Here is a 17,158-nt window from a genome sequence, read left to right on the forward strand (position 1 = left end):
TAACTTTCGCATCCAAAAAAAAAAAAAATTAATCTGAACGTAAGAAACCTAAGAAATGAGGTAGTTGCAGAAAAGAAAGGGATCGATGAAGTAGAAAAATCTGGCCGGAAAGTTTTCGGATTAACCAAAAAGAAACACGTAAATCCCTAGATATTTATGCGTGTGAGATTCGGGTCGGTATGTTGCTGTACAAAAACATCAATGCTGAATTGCAGAGTCATACCCCTCTATCTCCCGCTAGCTCCCTCTGTTTTCACACGCCTGGAAATTGAATTGGAAATATCGACAAAAGAAAATGGACTACTAGCTGGGGTTGCTCTCGTCCATATGGAATGGAGACCCGTAATATTCCACATAGCAGACGATTTCCCATGACGTCAGCACTAGCACGTAGCCACCCCTGTCCTTCTTCCTGGGCCCTGAAGCCTTCCACCCAGTTTGGGCACTTCATATTCCATTAACTAATTTTCAGAGAGAATTAATTTAGTGAAAGCTAATTGGGAGTTAAAATATCTGCGTTTTCCTATTGACCGCCTCACGTTTTTTTCTATATATACCTCTCATTCCCTCCTTTACTAAAATTATTCAACCTGCTCAGTTCTCCTTCATTCATCTTCCCTCTTTCTCCATTACCACAGTACCACAATTTAATTTGTCTTATAAGAAACAAACCACGATGACAGAGCTAAATGGTCTTCACGATCATTTTCTTCCTCATCCAAACTTAATCATCGACCCTCTAACAGAACAGTGGGGAGACTTGCCCTTCATGTTCGACGATTTCGATGACATGCTCGTCTACGACTCCCTCTGGACCTCCTTCAGCTCCGATTTGTCCACCCCCTCCATGGAGGACTTAACCACCGCCGTCAAGCCCGAGCCGGCCTATAACTACTTCGATGAACTACATCAAATTTTGCAGCCTCAAGAGTCATCGATTCTACATGATCAAGTTTCCATCAACATCAGCGCCCCAAATGAACTATCATCACCGGAAACTGAATCAACAGTCTCTCAGACGAGCTATGATCAGCTACAAGAGGAAGTCCCTACCCCAAAAGTACAGAAGGTACTTGGCGGCGGTACGAGTAGCGTTTCAAGAGGGAGGCATTACAGAGGGGTGAGACAGCGGCCGTGGGGAAAGTTCGCCGCCGAGATTCGAGATCCAGCGAAGAACGGGGCTCGAGTGTGGCTTGGCACCTATGAGACCTCCGAGGAAGCGGCTGTGGCTTATGACCGAGCCGCTTACCGGATGCGTGGTGCCAAGGCTTTGCTCAATTTTCCACACCGAATTGGCCTGAATGAACCGCCACCGGTTAGGGTCACCGGCAAGCGTAAAGACCCTGATCAACAAGCCGGAAACAGTCCCACATCGACGACTACAAGAACGCCGAACTTGAATAAGAGAACCAAAGCCAGCTTGGCGTCGCCGGCGCCTGATATGGGAGCTGATGCTAAGTTTGAAAGAGATGATCGTACCAGAGTAAATGTCAATCGTACAAGACATAATAGTAATGTGGGTTTACTAGTCAACTGAGAAAATGTTGATAGTTAATATAACCACCGATCTAATGTGATAGGGAGAATGTTACTCTTTCAGATTTACTACGGGTTTGATCAATGATACATAACATGCAAAATAAAGTGCTTGAGAGGATGTTCGTTTTTCCCTAATTTTTTTAGCTACATCTCCAAAATTCCAAATGTATAATTTGCCAAAAGAAAAACGTCAGATGTATCAAAAAGAGATGATGCCAATAAGAAACTTTTAACTTTACACTTAAAATGAGTAATGATTTCATAAGAGAATTGCGTTAGAGTGAAAAAACGCAACAATCAAGTAAGTCATATTATATTGATTAAAATAAATGAAATTTATGATTGGACTCGCTTGATATAAGATTGTGTATGTAGTTAGAAATTTTTTGTCTCTTTTAGTGCGTGACGATAAAATCATGTATCAATCATATATATGGTATATAGAAACAATGCAGAGAGTGACTTCCATAAGCAATGGAAATGCGTCCATTCCATAAAGCCAGCAGCAATGGAACACCAAGTTAATCTTTGCAGTATGAGAGTTAATGGCTACCACTGGGCAAGCTGCACCAGACAATCACTACAAGTTGTGTTGTACAATTCTGAATGTATTGACAACCGGACAGAAAAATCAATCGGGATCTGTAGTCTTCACTTTTGATTCTTCTGTCTCCTCCGCCTCCCAATTTGGGGCCGGCGCCGTCAGGGGTTGGTGGCTTGTCCATTAATTATCTCCAATTTGTAATTTAGTATTTACAATGCATCTTAAAAAAAAAGCATACACTATATTTTCCTTTGTATAATTTAAAAGGATTGTAGATCCTCACGTCTCATTAATCATTTAAAAAAATTAATTAGCAGCTATGGTGGCTATGCACGTACATATGTTTTCGCCTACAATAATAATATTATTACATTCAAAAAATTTCTATTGTTACTTGGTTTTACTTTTATTGTCAAAGTGATAGCGAGCTATTACTTTAGTACCTTTTACTATAAATAAATGTTGGATAGAGTTTTGAATTCGAATTAATTGTTGTAGTGGACAAGCTAATATATCCACATTAATTAAATTTGTATCATTTCTATGATATGACATGTGGACGTATGAATTATAGATATTTTTCAGATATTTTGAGCACTGAACTACTTTCTTTTTGGCCAATAAGTAAACTATATTCTATATGTCGAAGTAGAAAGGTATGTAATTGATTCATAGACAAATGTTTGACAAATTTGTTACGAATGGACTGTTTCGAAGCAGCATAATATGATAATATTAGTGTGAAATTAGTATATTTATATTCATGTTGTCACATCTGAGAGAAAAGACAATAACAACCGCCGGAGATGCTCTTTTTAACACCATTACTTATTTAAACACAAACTTTGTATCGGGCCGCTCAAGTTTTGTGGTTTTTTTCATTTTGGGACATTTAAAAGAGTACTGGTTACTATTTTTTTTTTTTTAATTACAGTGCTAGTTATTTCTTAATTCTCTTACAATAATAATTTTAAACGATGAGAGTTAAGTTTAATAGTAGTCAATTATTAATGTGTATTTCATTGCTATTATATATCCCTGCCATGTGCATATGATTCACTTCAGTCTTGACTGTGTTGTTGACACTTGGTTTTTGGAGTTCAACATGTCGTAGAGTAATCTTATTTTTTTTAATAACCCATAGAGTAATCTTATTTCGCAATAATCTCTGGTTAAATCGTCTGAATTCATTCCAAGATCTATGGTCTATCAGGAATTGAACTTAGAGCATCTTTAGCAATGTTAGCCATTTTTGAGTCAAATTTTAGCTAAAATAGCTAAAAAGTCATTTTGGCTAGTCACTTTAGAAATACGTCTGTATCAGTGCTCTCTATTTTAAATAATTTTGAATTTATATTATTTTAAAATGAAGATTAAATTGTTTAAATGTATTTATAAATTACATAAAATAACTCAAAATGAATGTTTTAAATTATAGAGAGCCTCATCTTGCTCTCTATATTTAGGAACGAGATAGCTAAAAATTATAATGGAGAACCACTTAGGAGTCTGGTGCAACTGCTAAAATGGATAAAAAGCTAAACATGCTCTATAAAATATCTAAGGAGCCAAAATAGAGAGTCTGCTAAAGATGCTCTTATTATATATTTGTCTTTTTTTCTTTCCAATGATTGGGAAATGCTTAAATTCTTTTCTGTAGTTGGAAAAAAAAAAACACAAATATACTAAACCCCCAACCTTTAAGTCTTTAATTACAATCTAATCGATCTAAATGGTGAAATTTGAAAGACAAATCTTCTCAGGCACGGAACCGGGAGGTGGCTGAGGTGTACTGTAGCCCACCCCATTTGTGAGAGAAATATATACAGGGTATAGAACAGTCTTTCGCCAATATCCCCTAAAGTCCTTTCCCTCTCTCATCTCTAATTTATTTTCTTCTATTCTTCTCTTTTGTGATTCTTTTCTTACTTTTTTCTTTCCTTGTGTATTTAGTCCTTTCCAGTTCATCTAAGATAGACTTCTCTATCAGACCAAAAATAAATAAATGAATTCTCCAATTTTATCATTTTTTCAATTAAGAGTTTAGCATTGAATTAATATAGGATCTAATTTAGATTTTCATCAAGGAAATGTCATAAAACTTATTAGTGAATTTGTTTTTTCCTTCAAACAGAGAACTTAGTTTGATTCAACCTATCTTCTTTTACAATCCTGATGTGTCCTTGGATCTTCTAAAAAGGAGTAAAACCCACCACTAGGGTCAAAACTTTCTTGCACCAGACAAAATGATACATAACTTTCAAAAGTGATCAAAATGATACCTAAATTTTAAAAGTGATCAAAATGATACCTAAATTTTTTAAAACAAATCAACTTGATACCCAACTTTCAAAAGTGATCAAAATGATACCTAAAGTTTTAAAAACAAATCAATTTGATACCTCAGTTTACTTTTTCGTAACTTTTTGTTAAAATTGATCACGTGTGGTGTAGTTGAGTCATTTAACTTATTGACGTGGCTCATATATGGCCTATGCTTTATGATGTGGTGTTGAGATGCTCTGCATAGTCAATTTCGGAGTGAGTCCCATTATTAGAAATCTATCAAATAAATAGTTTTTCAACAAATAATTTACATTCATCATTCTAGTCAAAAAACTCGTTGGAATGCATATCCATTCTAGTCAAATTACATTTTCTAATTTGTAATCCACACTCCCTCTTTTATTCTTTAGTCAAAATTCTCATAAAAAAAACAAAATATAAGAAAGACAAAATTTAAGTTATTAAAAAAAAAACATAAAGTGTGAATTTCACTTCACTTGATTATCAGTCATTCATTTAATATACATAAATTTTTTAAATTCGATGACCGCTACGTTTATATTAATTTATTAAATTTAAACCAAGTAGCCAAGAGTATAGTCCAATATAAACAACAGTCTTTTATCTCTAGTGGGGTCTTTAATTATTTGTTGATCGGTCTGGTTTTTAATTTCAGCCCGTGGAGTTTGAAATCAAAAGCATCTTCTCCGTATGAATGTGCCTTATATAATGCATTATGCCACTATGTACGTATGGCCCTATGTATGGGACACAGATGGAGTCTGAGGGATAGCCCTACTCACAACTTTTTCCGATCATTCAATTTTTCCAACTGGTTGAAAACAACGACCTAAAGACTACTACTTCTCAAGTCAATATGTGACTCGATCTCTTACATTCTTTTCTTGTTCATTAATTTTCTGGGTTTCAAACTTTGAAATACATTCACCAACCACAATGTCAATTACTACGTACAGTCTTTTCCATATGACATACAGATAGGTCGTTAGAATTGAACGGTTACAATTTATACATAGCCACACATTACACAAATCATAAACCAGCCCAAGTTATACATTCCTAAATACGTCTATCGGTGGCCTCGATTGCCACTTGAGTGGAGTGGGTACCATCACTACAATTACCCTTCCTAGGTTAGTTTTGCACGTTCGAACGTTAAGTGCATTTGATTAGAAACTGTAGACCTCAACAATCATCCCAATTATATTGTCTTCTATATTTAATGCAAAGTTAAAATATACAGTAACTTATAAGATAAGATTATATAGAATGTCTTGAAGCTGTCAAAATGGCCGGGCACTGTGTTGCAATGCAGTTGAAGCATTTCACATGCGCCAAATGAGTCTATCTTGAGTCTATAAAGTTTTTAAGTTTCTCTTGACAAAATAAATAAAAAGATAAAAAATGTTCATAATTTTTCAGTGAACATTTTAATGTTAAATCACCCTCATGCTTATTTTACTTTATATGTACGACATATCATGGTATATGTATAAGTTTAAATTATTAACTGATGTTGATTGCATGGGCGGCTCTTTTGTAAGAGTGATTTTTTTTACAAATTACTGAAACTAGTAAACTCACAAAATGAATAATTTCAATCACTTTCGATCATATAATTAATTAAACTACTTAAGGATTTTGCAGGTCTAAGTGATATATATGTATCTTTTTGCCCAATTCAAAAGTGGTTTTTTCCCAATTCAAAAGTGGTATCTGTTTTAAATTTTTTTTTTTTTCACCAAAAAGGACAATGGGTTCTCAGAATATTTGAATTATTCTTTGGTTAGAGTTTTTATGTTTGTTTATAGACCAATGATAGATCCATGGAAGGAAGGTTGAAGACGCTTAGAAAAAACAAACTCAAAATTGAAGGTAAATTGAAGTGAAAGCAACTCTTGAGTCTAAATTCATGTGGTACGTAGCATATTTGAGTAGCCAGCTTTGTATCGTCAATAGTCATACAATCCAACGGTCGCGGGGTGTCCAACATGCATGAAAGTCTTGAAATTGATAGAGCAACGTAGCTTAGCTAGCTTGGTCTGATGTACCATCATGTACTGCGTATTTAAACTTGGTCAAATGTTCAACCTTGGCCAGTTCGTCGTCGTGGATGACATGGAGTTTGAATACTGATTCATCAGATTTTGCTACCATATTTGTAGTAGTAAAGCAGCAACCGCAAAGTTTGAGAGTCAGCAAGCAAAGTAACAAGAGCTACTTTGGACCCCCTTCCCCCAATCACATTGAGAGTTGTGTCACTCAAAAATACTCTTGTTAATTACCCAGTATTGAATGCATTTTGCATTGCAATGTTATGATTATATTTTAGAGCAAGTTTATCCGTTGTGTCACTGAACTCAGGGTCTCTAGGTCATTGAGTTAGACACTATTCACTGTTTTTTTTATGTTTGTTTCCGACTGTTGGGTCTTGGTCTGTTTCCAAACTGATTCGTGTCACTCTGGTTCAATTTCCTGACCTACAAACTGATTCACAGTGATCTAAGGTCAGTTTGAAATTTGATCAAATGACCCAGAACCAACTGATGGAAACAAACATAAAAAAGCGTGCAGTGAACAATACCTGACCCAACAACTTAGCGATCTTGACTTAGTGACCCAACAGATAAACTTGTTTTTGCGTTTCTCACTTTTATCTTTAGAAATAGAAATATCTTTCCATACCCAAACGCAAACAAATATGCATCTGCTGCCACATTTCGTATTCTCATTAATTACCTCAGTGCTGGAACTGTTTACGCTACAGATTTTCGTTGTTGTTGACTGGAACTGCTAGCGTGATGTCAAACTCTGCCAGACTGCCACATATAAACGCCGTCCATTAATTGTGTTCTCATTTGAAAAGGAGACGGAGAAGAAAGCCATGCAGAGCTCTCATAGAAAGCCTATAATATGATCAATGATGATTCATGGCCAGCTCTGAAAAACTCTGCAACTTTTTGCAGTACATACTCTTAAACTCTAACAGTCTGAGTCATGGCTAAGCTAGCAACTGGCCCAGTTTTCTTTGTATGAGTACCTAACGCAACTTACCTTCTGAAGATTTGACCAACCGACGTAAGTAAACAATCGAGTTCAGAAGTTAGATAGGGTGAATTTTTCAACGTGAAATTACGACAACCCATAATCAAAAGTGACTTTTCGTTTTATAATTAATTAAACATTTAAAACATGTCGATGTTCAAGTCAGCTAAACTCATTATATTTGGCAAATGTGCAATGCATGCATGATCATATACTTATCAAAGCATAATATTCAATTCAATTGGGTCGATACCAATTTCAATCATGCTTCTCATAGGTCTGAGCTAGCTGTAACATTTGTCCCATACACATTTTCCTTTCTCTGATTCCTTTGAATTCATCAGATGTACGTATGAACTTCTCATTCCCCCACTTATAATATACTGATATATATGTTTTGTAGTGTTGTCACATGCATATTACGAATTAACAAAGACAAATGGAAGAACAAATGATTGGCCGAGTTACACTCCTCTTATTGGTTTAGTCTTAGATAAAAAGAAAATCATAGCTCTGCAATTCAATGTGAGTTATAAGTAGAGCTGCCACTTGGTTAGGTAATTACCGAATCGATCGAATACCAACTGATGTTTTGTGTTTGGTAAATCGACTTTTTAGTTATCGAAACCAATAAAACCGAAATCGAAAATTACCGAAAAAGTTAGTTTTGTTTTGTTAAATACCGAATCTACCGATTATCTAAATATTAGTTTTATATACTATAATTTTCAATACATATATATGCATATTAAATAATAAATAGAAAAACTTTCATAATAGTATGAACATTACTACATATACTCCATTAATAATACATTCACTGTAAGTAATATAGTCAAAGATAGTTAAATAACCTAGCTTTATTGAAAATGACTCAAACTTGATGTCATATGTACAAAATAAAACTTTAATAAGTAGATGAATATAAAGTTTATGACTATAAAATTGAAAAACCTATTACTGTCCATTCTAATTTATATTACAAAGAATTAGTTGTTCTAAAGTTGGTAATACCGAATTTGGTAAACATGATTAAAACCCGAAACTTTTGGTTGATAATTAGTAGCTCAATTTTGAAACCGAAAGCTTTGATTTTGAAGTTGATAATATCTATAACCAATTTGAACCGACCGACTGATAGCCCTAGTTATAAGTTAACTAAATGGGACTTTTAGAGTTTTAGTCATTTAAATAACCTTTTCATAAAGTGATTAGACTCCTCTGCCTATTGATGGAATATTACTCAATGACTTCTTCCAAATAGTACGTACCTTGCTGTTAAAATACTACTAATTACTTACTAAATTTTAAGAATAATTACAATAAATGAATCATATTTTGAGTACCACTTATATCTCACTTTATGTGATAGTTGGCGTAGCATACGGTCTAATTTATCAGAAAATTACATTAAATGCCTTAATTGAGCTATTGCTCTGTAAGGTGAGATGCATGTAGTTCATTGAGCAGGCTAGCATTATTCTTCTCCAAACTAAATAGTCAAATTGGCCTTTAGCATGGTCTAAATACTTGGATTATATATATTTTTTCCCAAGTTATGAATGAATGAAGATAGGTTGAACACGGGTGTATGAGACATAAACTACTATGTTTATGGAATTTATATAAGATCTTTTTGGAGGTTAATGTATACTTGATGTGAATACACTCGTCAATCAACTTTTATAGAATAACTTTACCGCATTAATTGAACCCATTTCACATAAGGTTGGTGGGAGAATCCAAGTTCAATAATCTGATGACTTTAAACGTACAGCTGATTAATCACATACTACCTCCACTAATCAAATATTTATTCTTGACTAAATGAAAACTTGGAAAATGGCAAGTTTGTCATTATGTCCTAAAAGCAAAGATCCAAGAACCATAGTCTCTATACGTCGGCTAAATAGTTATCAAAAAAAAAAAATGTCTACATTAATATGTAAACATGCATATAACAATTAGTTAGGATGATTATCAAAGGACCATCTCAGTATCTATAAATTAATACAAACGGTGGCGGTCCAACTAAGCCACAGCTCAAAGGGAAGCAAAAATCCAAAACATCATGGCCAAAAATTAAATCAGTTGGATCAGCCAAATGCCAAACCACTTGGTTGACGGTATATATCATACTAGGGCCTCTATGGGGACAACAAAATTAATTTATAAAAGCCATGAGGAGCAAGCAAGTTGATCGAAGTGACTTTAAGTTGCAAGTGGAGGCTAGGATTCGATGAATGATGATCACATACGAAGAAGTTTGCATGAAATGTACGAAAGCTCCTCGATCGTGATTTGCTTACTTCGAGCTTGAAATTTCTGCAAAAAGTTTGATTTTAGAGACAGTTTAGTCAAGGTTAAATCACACGTGGTTTTAATTTGAATTCTCCCCTTTGAATGTCAAACAAACACAAATATATTCAAATGTGATGCGTATTGAAAAAGTGAAACATTTTATATATTTAAGAAAAAAATGATATATCATTTTACCCTCGCTAGTAAAATAGAGGACAGTACAAAAATGTGTTGGAGATTGATAGATTATATCATTATAAAATTGAGAATTATATCTTCAGCTGTACTTAATAAATCAGAGTTTGAATGACATTAAGAAAGGTAGAATGTGTGAAAAGAGAAATGTAAAATCAGGTGAAAATGAAATAAAAATATACGTATGTGTTTTGAATTATTAAAAATATGAGATGCATAACTAGTTACTTAAGTTAAGTTATAGGGTTAGACAGATTGTCAAATTGACCCAAAATTCTCATATTCAGGTGAGAGAAAAAAAAAAGTTTTATTTTAATACCCTTTTACTTGCCCCCAACTTGAGGTAAATGAAAGAATTTTGTGGAATTTCATGATTGTTTTGTCCTAATCAAAGAAAAAATTTGTTTATAATTGCCTTGGATCAAATGTCAATGCATGTCGATCATTATTGTCATTGATAAGGCCATTAGTCCAGCGGCACGTGTGCGGGACTGCAGTCGTCACTGACCACGCTCGTCTTCAGTCAGTAGAAACTTTTACATTCTTTGAATCCAGAGCTAGCTAAAAGCTCGTATTATCCTCTGTGTTTGAATGGCACCTGCGTTTAGAATTTAAACTATAATTAGTACAATCATGCTCTCTGTCATTAAGTTTAAAATAGTACTAATGATATACGTATCAGTAGACGCCACAAAAAACAAGTGACGATCCATGGTAAGACACAAGCTCATGTTTTATACATACTTCTTAATTCAAACACGTGGACTGCTTACTACTCGTTAATTATGTCTTAAAGTAAGGAGGACATAATCATAGCTATTTTATACGCTAATTATCTTTTGATTTAATCAATATTCGGATATTGAGGTACGGTTGAGTCTTTGACAAGGTTCCTAACCTCTGTTCTTATTTTTTTAATATCCTCTTACTTTGACAACATTTGTTACTCTAGCTAAACCCTAAATGGTGTTTGATTTTCCCTAAATTATGAATTTACCTGATTGAAATTTTTTTTGGAATGTTTATGCTCTTACTATTGAAAACCAAGGCAATGTTTGTATGGGTGAGATTCTAATGAGGAGTTCATGATGACTTTTAAATTAACGGTTTTTGGATGACATGTGTATTGTAAAATTAATATTTCAACTAAAAGTGGGACCACTCATCCATCTGTTGATTTGAAAATCCTCATTGAATCCTTATTTAAAACTCTTCAATAGAGCCTCTCAAATGTTTGTCTATCTCCCTAATGTATTTAGGTTTCCATTAATTTTTCTATTAATAATAAAGACATGTTGAAGAAATAGTGAATTGTCAAAGAACTTTTTCCACTCTGGTATCCTGAGAAGCACGCTCTAGTCTGTCGTCAATTGACTCCATGACAAGCTTTAATTGGCAGCGATAGATGATCGATGAAACACACATAAAGTGACAAGTTTGCTATGAGGATACAAAATCTTTAATCACTATTCTTGTGCCAAAGCATTGTAAGAAGAAAAGAAAAGATTGGTGGAGATGGCCGGAAAGGAAACCAATAAAGCGGTGTTGGAGTTATCAAGTTTTTGTAGACACACTGTTTTGAAACTTTTTACCATTTTAAAGAACACACCTATAATACTTTGATAAAGAAAAATATGATGAAGATGAACAAGATATATAAGACTTACTTTTCAAAGGTCACGGAGTAATTCTTTAAATTGCTTTGCAAGGAGTAAATTAATAATCTAGTGTGGAGAAATTGCGTTTGTTAAGCTTTTTGCTTAGGTGGGTTATGATTGTTATCTCTTTGTTACGAGCTCAGGTAACCTTTATAAAGTTTAAAGCATTAGCTGGAAGTAACCTGGAAATTGTTAATTAAAAACGTGAGGGCTAAAACAACAATAGAATATAGCCTCCAAACAGTCTCCAGTCCACTATCGACTTTGTATATTCCACCAAAAATCCAAAATGATGCTTCCTATCTCTGTCCTCGAACCTAATGTGAAGCCACACATTCAGACCTTTCCCCAATTAGCGACTCCTTCCCATCTTCTTCCCCACTTCGCATATATATAACCACCCTCACACTCCTCTTTTCCACTCAAACCACTACTCTTCACTTTGAATTTCAAACTTCAAATTCCTTCCGAGACTTCCAAACATAAAAAATGGAACAAGCTTCTGCCCTAGACATGATCAGCCAACACCTTCTCAGTGAGTTTAACTCCATGGAGAGCTTCATCACCAGCCTCAACAACTGCACTTCCAACATTGATCAAACCCCTCAATATCAACAAGCTGATGATTCCTTCAAAGTCTCTGATTACTTACTCCCTTCTGAACCCGAATTCGAGTTCGAAACCAAGCCTCAGATTGTCCACTCCGAGCCATCCCCAAAGAAAAATTCGACTCTCAGTCACCGCAAGCCGACCATCAACGTGGCAATACCAACAAGGCCGGCTCCAGCTGTGGCGCCTGCTGTTTCTGCGAGCGCCACAACTGCTCAGAGTTCGATAAACTCTGAGAACGAGGCGAGGCACTACAGGGGAGTCCGTAGACGCCCCTGGGGCAAGTACGCTGCCGAAATTCGTGACCCTAACAAAAGGGGGTCACGGGTTTGGCTGGGGACCTTTGACACCGCCGTTGAAGCGGCCAAGGCTTATGATCTCGCGGCGTTTAAGTTGAGGGGGAGCAAAGCCATCCTCAACTTTCCTCTTGAAATTAACAGCAACATCGCGGCGGCTCAGCCTCTTCAGGCGAGCGTAGTTGGCCGGAAGAGGAGGAGGTCTGAGAGTGCAGAGGGTAACAGTGAGGGTGTGGAGAGTAATAAAGCGATGAAGAAGGAGGAGGAAACCATAAGCAGCTGCAACAGCACCTCACCAATTAGATCATCCATTTCATCAGCCGCAGCAGTTAACTGTCCATTAACGCCGTCGAATTGGACGTCAATTTGGGATAGCAAAGATCTTGACGGAATTTTCAGTGTGCCTCCTTTGTCACCATTATCTCCTCACCCCTGTTTCGGATACAACCAGCTTTTAATTCATTGATTAATTACCAGAAACTATAAGAAGTTGTCCATCTGCAAAAGAGAGTGATGATGATGATTTAGGAGTTTGCTACTGTAAATATCTTAGAGATGATCGATGAGTTTAATTTCTCTGTACTACGCAATATCGTGCTCTTCTTGGAATTGTTTATTCGTTTATTATATAATGAAATTGCTTCTGATTTTCATCAACTTCTTTAAGCCTTTTGTTTTGGTTCCTTTGATTATAAATATAATGTGTTGAGACTTCAGATCATCGTTTTGGTAGTAGCAAAATATAAGGTGACCGTTGCGTATGGGCAACTTGCAACTATTTGTCAGGATTCAGGAGATAACTATTCATTACTGTTGTTCTGTACAAATTAATGTCAGGATATTGTAAGAGCAGCTAGGATGATATTGTTAATTATGTTTATTCATATATAATTAGCCTTCAAAACTAATTATATATGTAGCATGTCTCCAATACCCTCCAGTAGATTCTCATGAACATGTACATTAGTTCAGTAATACAAATTACGGAAAAGATGATCTCGAATGGTAAAAGAACTTACAACGGCTTTACTAATCTTAGTATCTTACAACGGTACGTTTTTCCATTGTAAGATTAACTCCCAGTTATTTTTGTATCTGTTCAACACAATGCGTCGGATGTTGAAAACCCAAGATACCGAACTACATGCATGTATTTGGGACAGACAAGTGGATGACATTTTTGGCAAGGTTCAATAACTTCAATTTATGTAGAAAGAGATGTGAGCTTGATTTTGTACTGGCCATCACTAAATTCCTTTATGAAACTATGAAAGGTTGTGCCTAGTTCTTTACTAGTAGGCAAGAGGAGAAATCAAAAATTGCTCTACTTCCGGTCATTTGGGTTCGTCTAGCAACTTTTGATAATATCAATATTTCTCATAGTACACGAGATATCGAAGAGAGTGTCAGTTAGGTCACTGATCAACTGACTGGCCATATTTATCAATAATTTGATATAAAGATGAGTTTACTAGATCACAATTATTTCGACGGAGACATTCTCATGGTACAATAATTAGGTGATGAGATACCGAACAAATTGTCAATTAGGTCACCGATCAATTGAGTGAGAATTTGTCTAGTTGTCAGTCGGATGAATGGGATGGTATTGCTCATTAGTCACTTGTTCTTCTACAAAATCTAAGCTTCATATATAATTATGTCTCCTACTTCTATTTTATGAATTCATTTTTATGAAATGCACCAATAATAATAGTTTTTCTTGATATTATTTATAAAAATTGAGATATGAAACTAGTCAAATTAAGAGACTCAACATCACGCTCATTATTTCGTGAAAAAAAATTCTCTAGATGCACATAATTCATAAGTCTCAAAAATAAAAAGAATAGAAGAATCACAATTTCCACAAATTATATGATAAATTTTATGAGTCACACCACTACGTACACTTACGAGACTGATGAATAAACTTTAATACGTGTATCGCATTAAAAATTAAAAGATGTTTAATCTCTATAATGACAACCTCAACCACGAAGTCTTTCGGCTCTATAGTTATATTCAAATGTAAAGATCATAAACCAGCTGGTGTTCTAAATATCAACGAGTTAACAAGGTTAGGTTAGGTTATCCAGAAATCCGGTTGTAATCTCTGGCAATTGGATCATTTAATGAAATGTACCATGTTATGCAGTTATGCACTGTCTTCTCATTTCAAGTTGATGATGGTGAAGTCTCTCTTTTACAGATTTTTCCATCCTTTGTATCTAGACAAAGAGCCGAGCTTCACCATTGATGTCTTATTGATCACATGGACAGCGATATCTCTCCCTCTCATTATACACATTATGAGTTGGTTGCAAATGAGGGCCCCTATTTCAATACTAGTTGCATGAAACTTGTTGTCCATGACTGAAACTCTGGTGGATGATGATGTCCTTCCCAGTCCTTGTACAATGTCTCCATTATACACAACAGCTAAGCTCTACTAGTACCAAGTGGATAGCCCAAAACAGAAACAAACCCTCTTTACACTATGGGTTGCTCTCATCATCTTCTTCATTCTTTAATGATCCCAAGGATAAGATCTTATCATGAATCACTCAGGCCACAGTGAAAGGTCATGATATCCCCTTTTTTTATGGTGAAAACTGAACAGTGATCCTATGCTGTGAAAATGGTAGATTCCTAACCCTCATAAACAATAGTAGCCCATAAGGTCTTTTTCCTATATAATATATAAAATTGTTGCCCAGCTTTCTTCAACCATAGTCTATTCCTTTAAAAAATACTCTAGGATATGCTCTTAGTTTGAAAATGGCAGCAACCCAAGAACAAGATGAGTCAACTCTCGAACTCATACGCCAACATCTCTTAGGAGACTTCACCTTCACAGACAGCTTCATCACCAATCTCAACTACGAACAGAGCCCAGAAATCTCCTACTTCCAACCCATCAAATCCGAGTACTCCATATCCGAGTCCGAGTCCGCCTCCCCCGTTTCAAACTACCTCAACCCGAAAACCGAACCCATAACCGAAGAAGAACCCATGAGCTCCAAGAGCGAGCCCAAGAGAAAGTCGAGTTCTTCCAACTCCAGCTCATCGACTGGCGAGGCCGCCAGGCATTACAGGGGAGTCCGGAGAAGGCCGTGGGGCAAGTTTGCGGCGGAGATCCGTGACCCGGCCCGGAAGGGGAGCCGGGTCTGGCTGGGGACGTTTGACACTGATGTGGATGCTGCTAAGGCCTATGATTTTGCTGCATTCAAGCTCAGGGGAAGGAAAGCTATACTGAATTTTCCGCTGGAGGCCGGAGAGTCCGACCCGCCAAGTAATACGGGTCGGAAAAGGAGGAAGTCAGTGAAGCAAGAGGAGGAGGAGGAGGAGGAAGAGGCGCCGGCTCCGGAGGCGGAAGAGGTGGAGGTTCAAAGTTGGGTAGATTGGGATGGAGAAGATGCCTGAAGGCTCGTCTGGTTTCTCACGATCATCTACTGCTAAGAATATGAGTGGGTGTGGATGTATTGCTTTACTGAATGAATTACTACAATCAGATGAGAATATGAGATGAGAAATCAGAGTGATAATTAGACCAATTAGAAATAAGAATGCTGCAATGTGTAATTATTGTTAATACAATCTTTAGCGTTTTAATAACTTTTTATCTGTATCTTTAGTGTGATAATAACATGATACGGAGTTTGGATGTGTATGCATTACGGAATGCGGATAATTAATGTGAGTTGAGAGTTATCTCGAGTCTCAGTCCATTACAGTTAATCAATGAGACATGAGAATTCGAACAACGAATACACGATCTCGAGTCTCAATCCGCAATGGAGTAGGGGTGGACTTACTATATGGGAATTGCAACGTCCCTAGTCCCTACACACACATGCCCACATAAAATGGGAGTTGTAACATCTCCACCTAAAAGTCCGCTCTCCACATAAATGAGGCAAGAATTTGTCAGTCTCCTCCATTCCCCTGAGTTCACATCTTCACCTTCTTTATCAGAAAGTCCCAGAAGATGCAAGTGTCAAAATGGTGTTGACAAATCACGGATTCAGATTGCAAAAGTTATGAGGAAAGGTCAACGAGCCTAAACCAGAAGCAAAAAATATCGCGGGCAGCTAACATAACTAATTATATACCCAAAGGCGGAAAGGTATTCACATGACTTGCATCGGCATAGTTATGATTCTATCAACAACTTGCATCACAAAGGACCCCAGATCATATAAGACATTGTAAATGCCGACTTTTTCCGTACACGACTTTATAATAAGAGCCAGCACGCAACCCCTTGAAATAACGACAGGTTGCAACTGGCATGTGTAGTTTTTGTCTATATAAATATTTGGATGAGAAAATTTCGTTCCTTGGGGCTCTACTTGATGGAACATGCAAGTTGAAACTGGATGATCGGGACGAGAGATATTAGATGTTGGGGTATTGTCCTCATCATCTTATCCAGATTGTTTTAAATGGCTAAATGTGACACAACTTGATGCTAAAGAATAAACTATGGTAGAAGATATTATATGCTGACCGCAAATGATCGAGGAGGTTCATCTTCTCCTTTTACTATGGGGAAAGATGTTGCCTTCGAAGAAATGCTACATGCTATAAGGTGGTTGAATATCACAGATGCCTTGGAATGTGAAATGCGGAAGAAGATGATGACGATGCTAATGTGGGCA

At 36.2% G+C, this 17,158-nt stretch overlaps 3 protein-coding genes across 3 annotated transcripts; all 3 read left to right on the forward strand.

Moving 5' to 3' along the window:
* The first annotated feature begins 586 nt into the window (after positions 1-586).
* Positions 587-1,669, forward strand: LOC112193851 (ethylene-responsive transcription factor 2). The gene has a single exon (XM_024334127.2). It carries the CDS (start codon positions 677-679, stop codon positions 1,535-1,537), a length of 861 nt encoding a protein of 286 aa, XP_024189895.1. The 5' UTR covers positions 587-676; the 3' UTR covers positions 1,538-1,669.
* Positions 1,670-11,938: 10,269 nt separating this feature from the next.
* LOC112193936 (ethylene-responsive transcription factor ERF104) lies at positions 11,939-13,123 on the forward strand. The gene has a single exon (XM_024334228.2). The coding sequence runs from the start codon at positions 12,079-12,081 to the stop codon at positions 12,958-12,960; it is 882 nt and encodes a 293-aa protein (XP_024189996.1). The 5' UTR covers positions 11,939-12,078; the 3' UTR covers positions 12,961-13,123.
* Positions 13,124-15,204: 2,081 nt separating this feature from the next.
* On the forward strand, positions 15,205-16,171 carry LOC112164284 (ethylene-responsive transcription factor ERF107). The gene has a single exon (XM_024300524.2). It carries the CDS (start codon positions 15,276-15,278, stop codon positions 15,918-15,920), a length of 645 nt encoding a protein of 214 aa, XP_024156292.1. The 5' UTR covers positions 15,205-15,275; the 3' UTR covers positions 15,921-16,171.
* Positions 16,172-17,158: the final 987 nt, after the last annotated feature.

This window comes from Rosa chinensis, chromosome 1, assembly GCF_002994745.2.
Source record: "Rosa chinensis cultivar Old Blush chromosome 1, RchiOBHm-V2, whole genome shotgun sequence".
In the NCBI taxonomy this organism is placed as follows: Eukaryota; Viridiplantae; Streptophyta; class Magnoliopsida; order Rosales; family Rosaceae; genus Rosa; species Rosa chinensis.

Coding starts and splice junctions, on each gene's coding strand:
- LOC112193936 (XM_024334228.2), top strand. CDS start 12,079: ATGGAACAAGCTTCTGCCCTAGACATGATCAGCCAACACCTTCTCAGT.
- LOC112164284 (XM_024300524.2), top strand. CDS start 15,276: ATGGCAGCAACCCAAGAACAAGATGAGTCAACTCTCGAACTCATACGC.
- LOC112193851 (XM_024334127.2), top strand. CDS start 677: ATGACAGAGCTAAATGGTCTTCACGATCATTTTCTTCCTCATCCAAAC.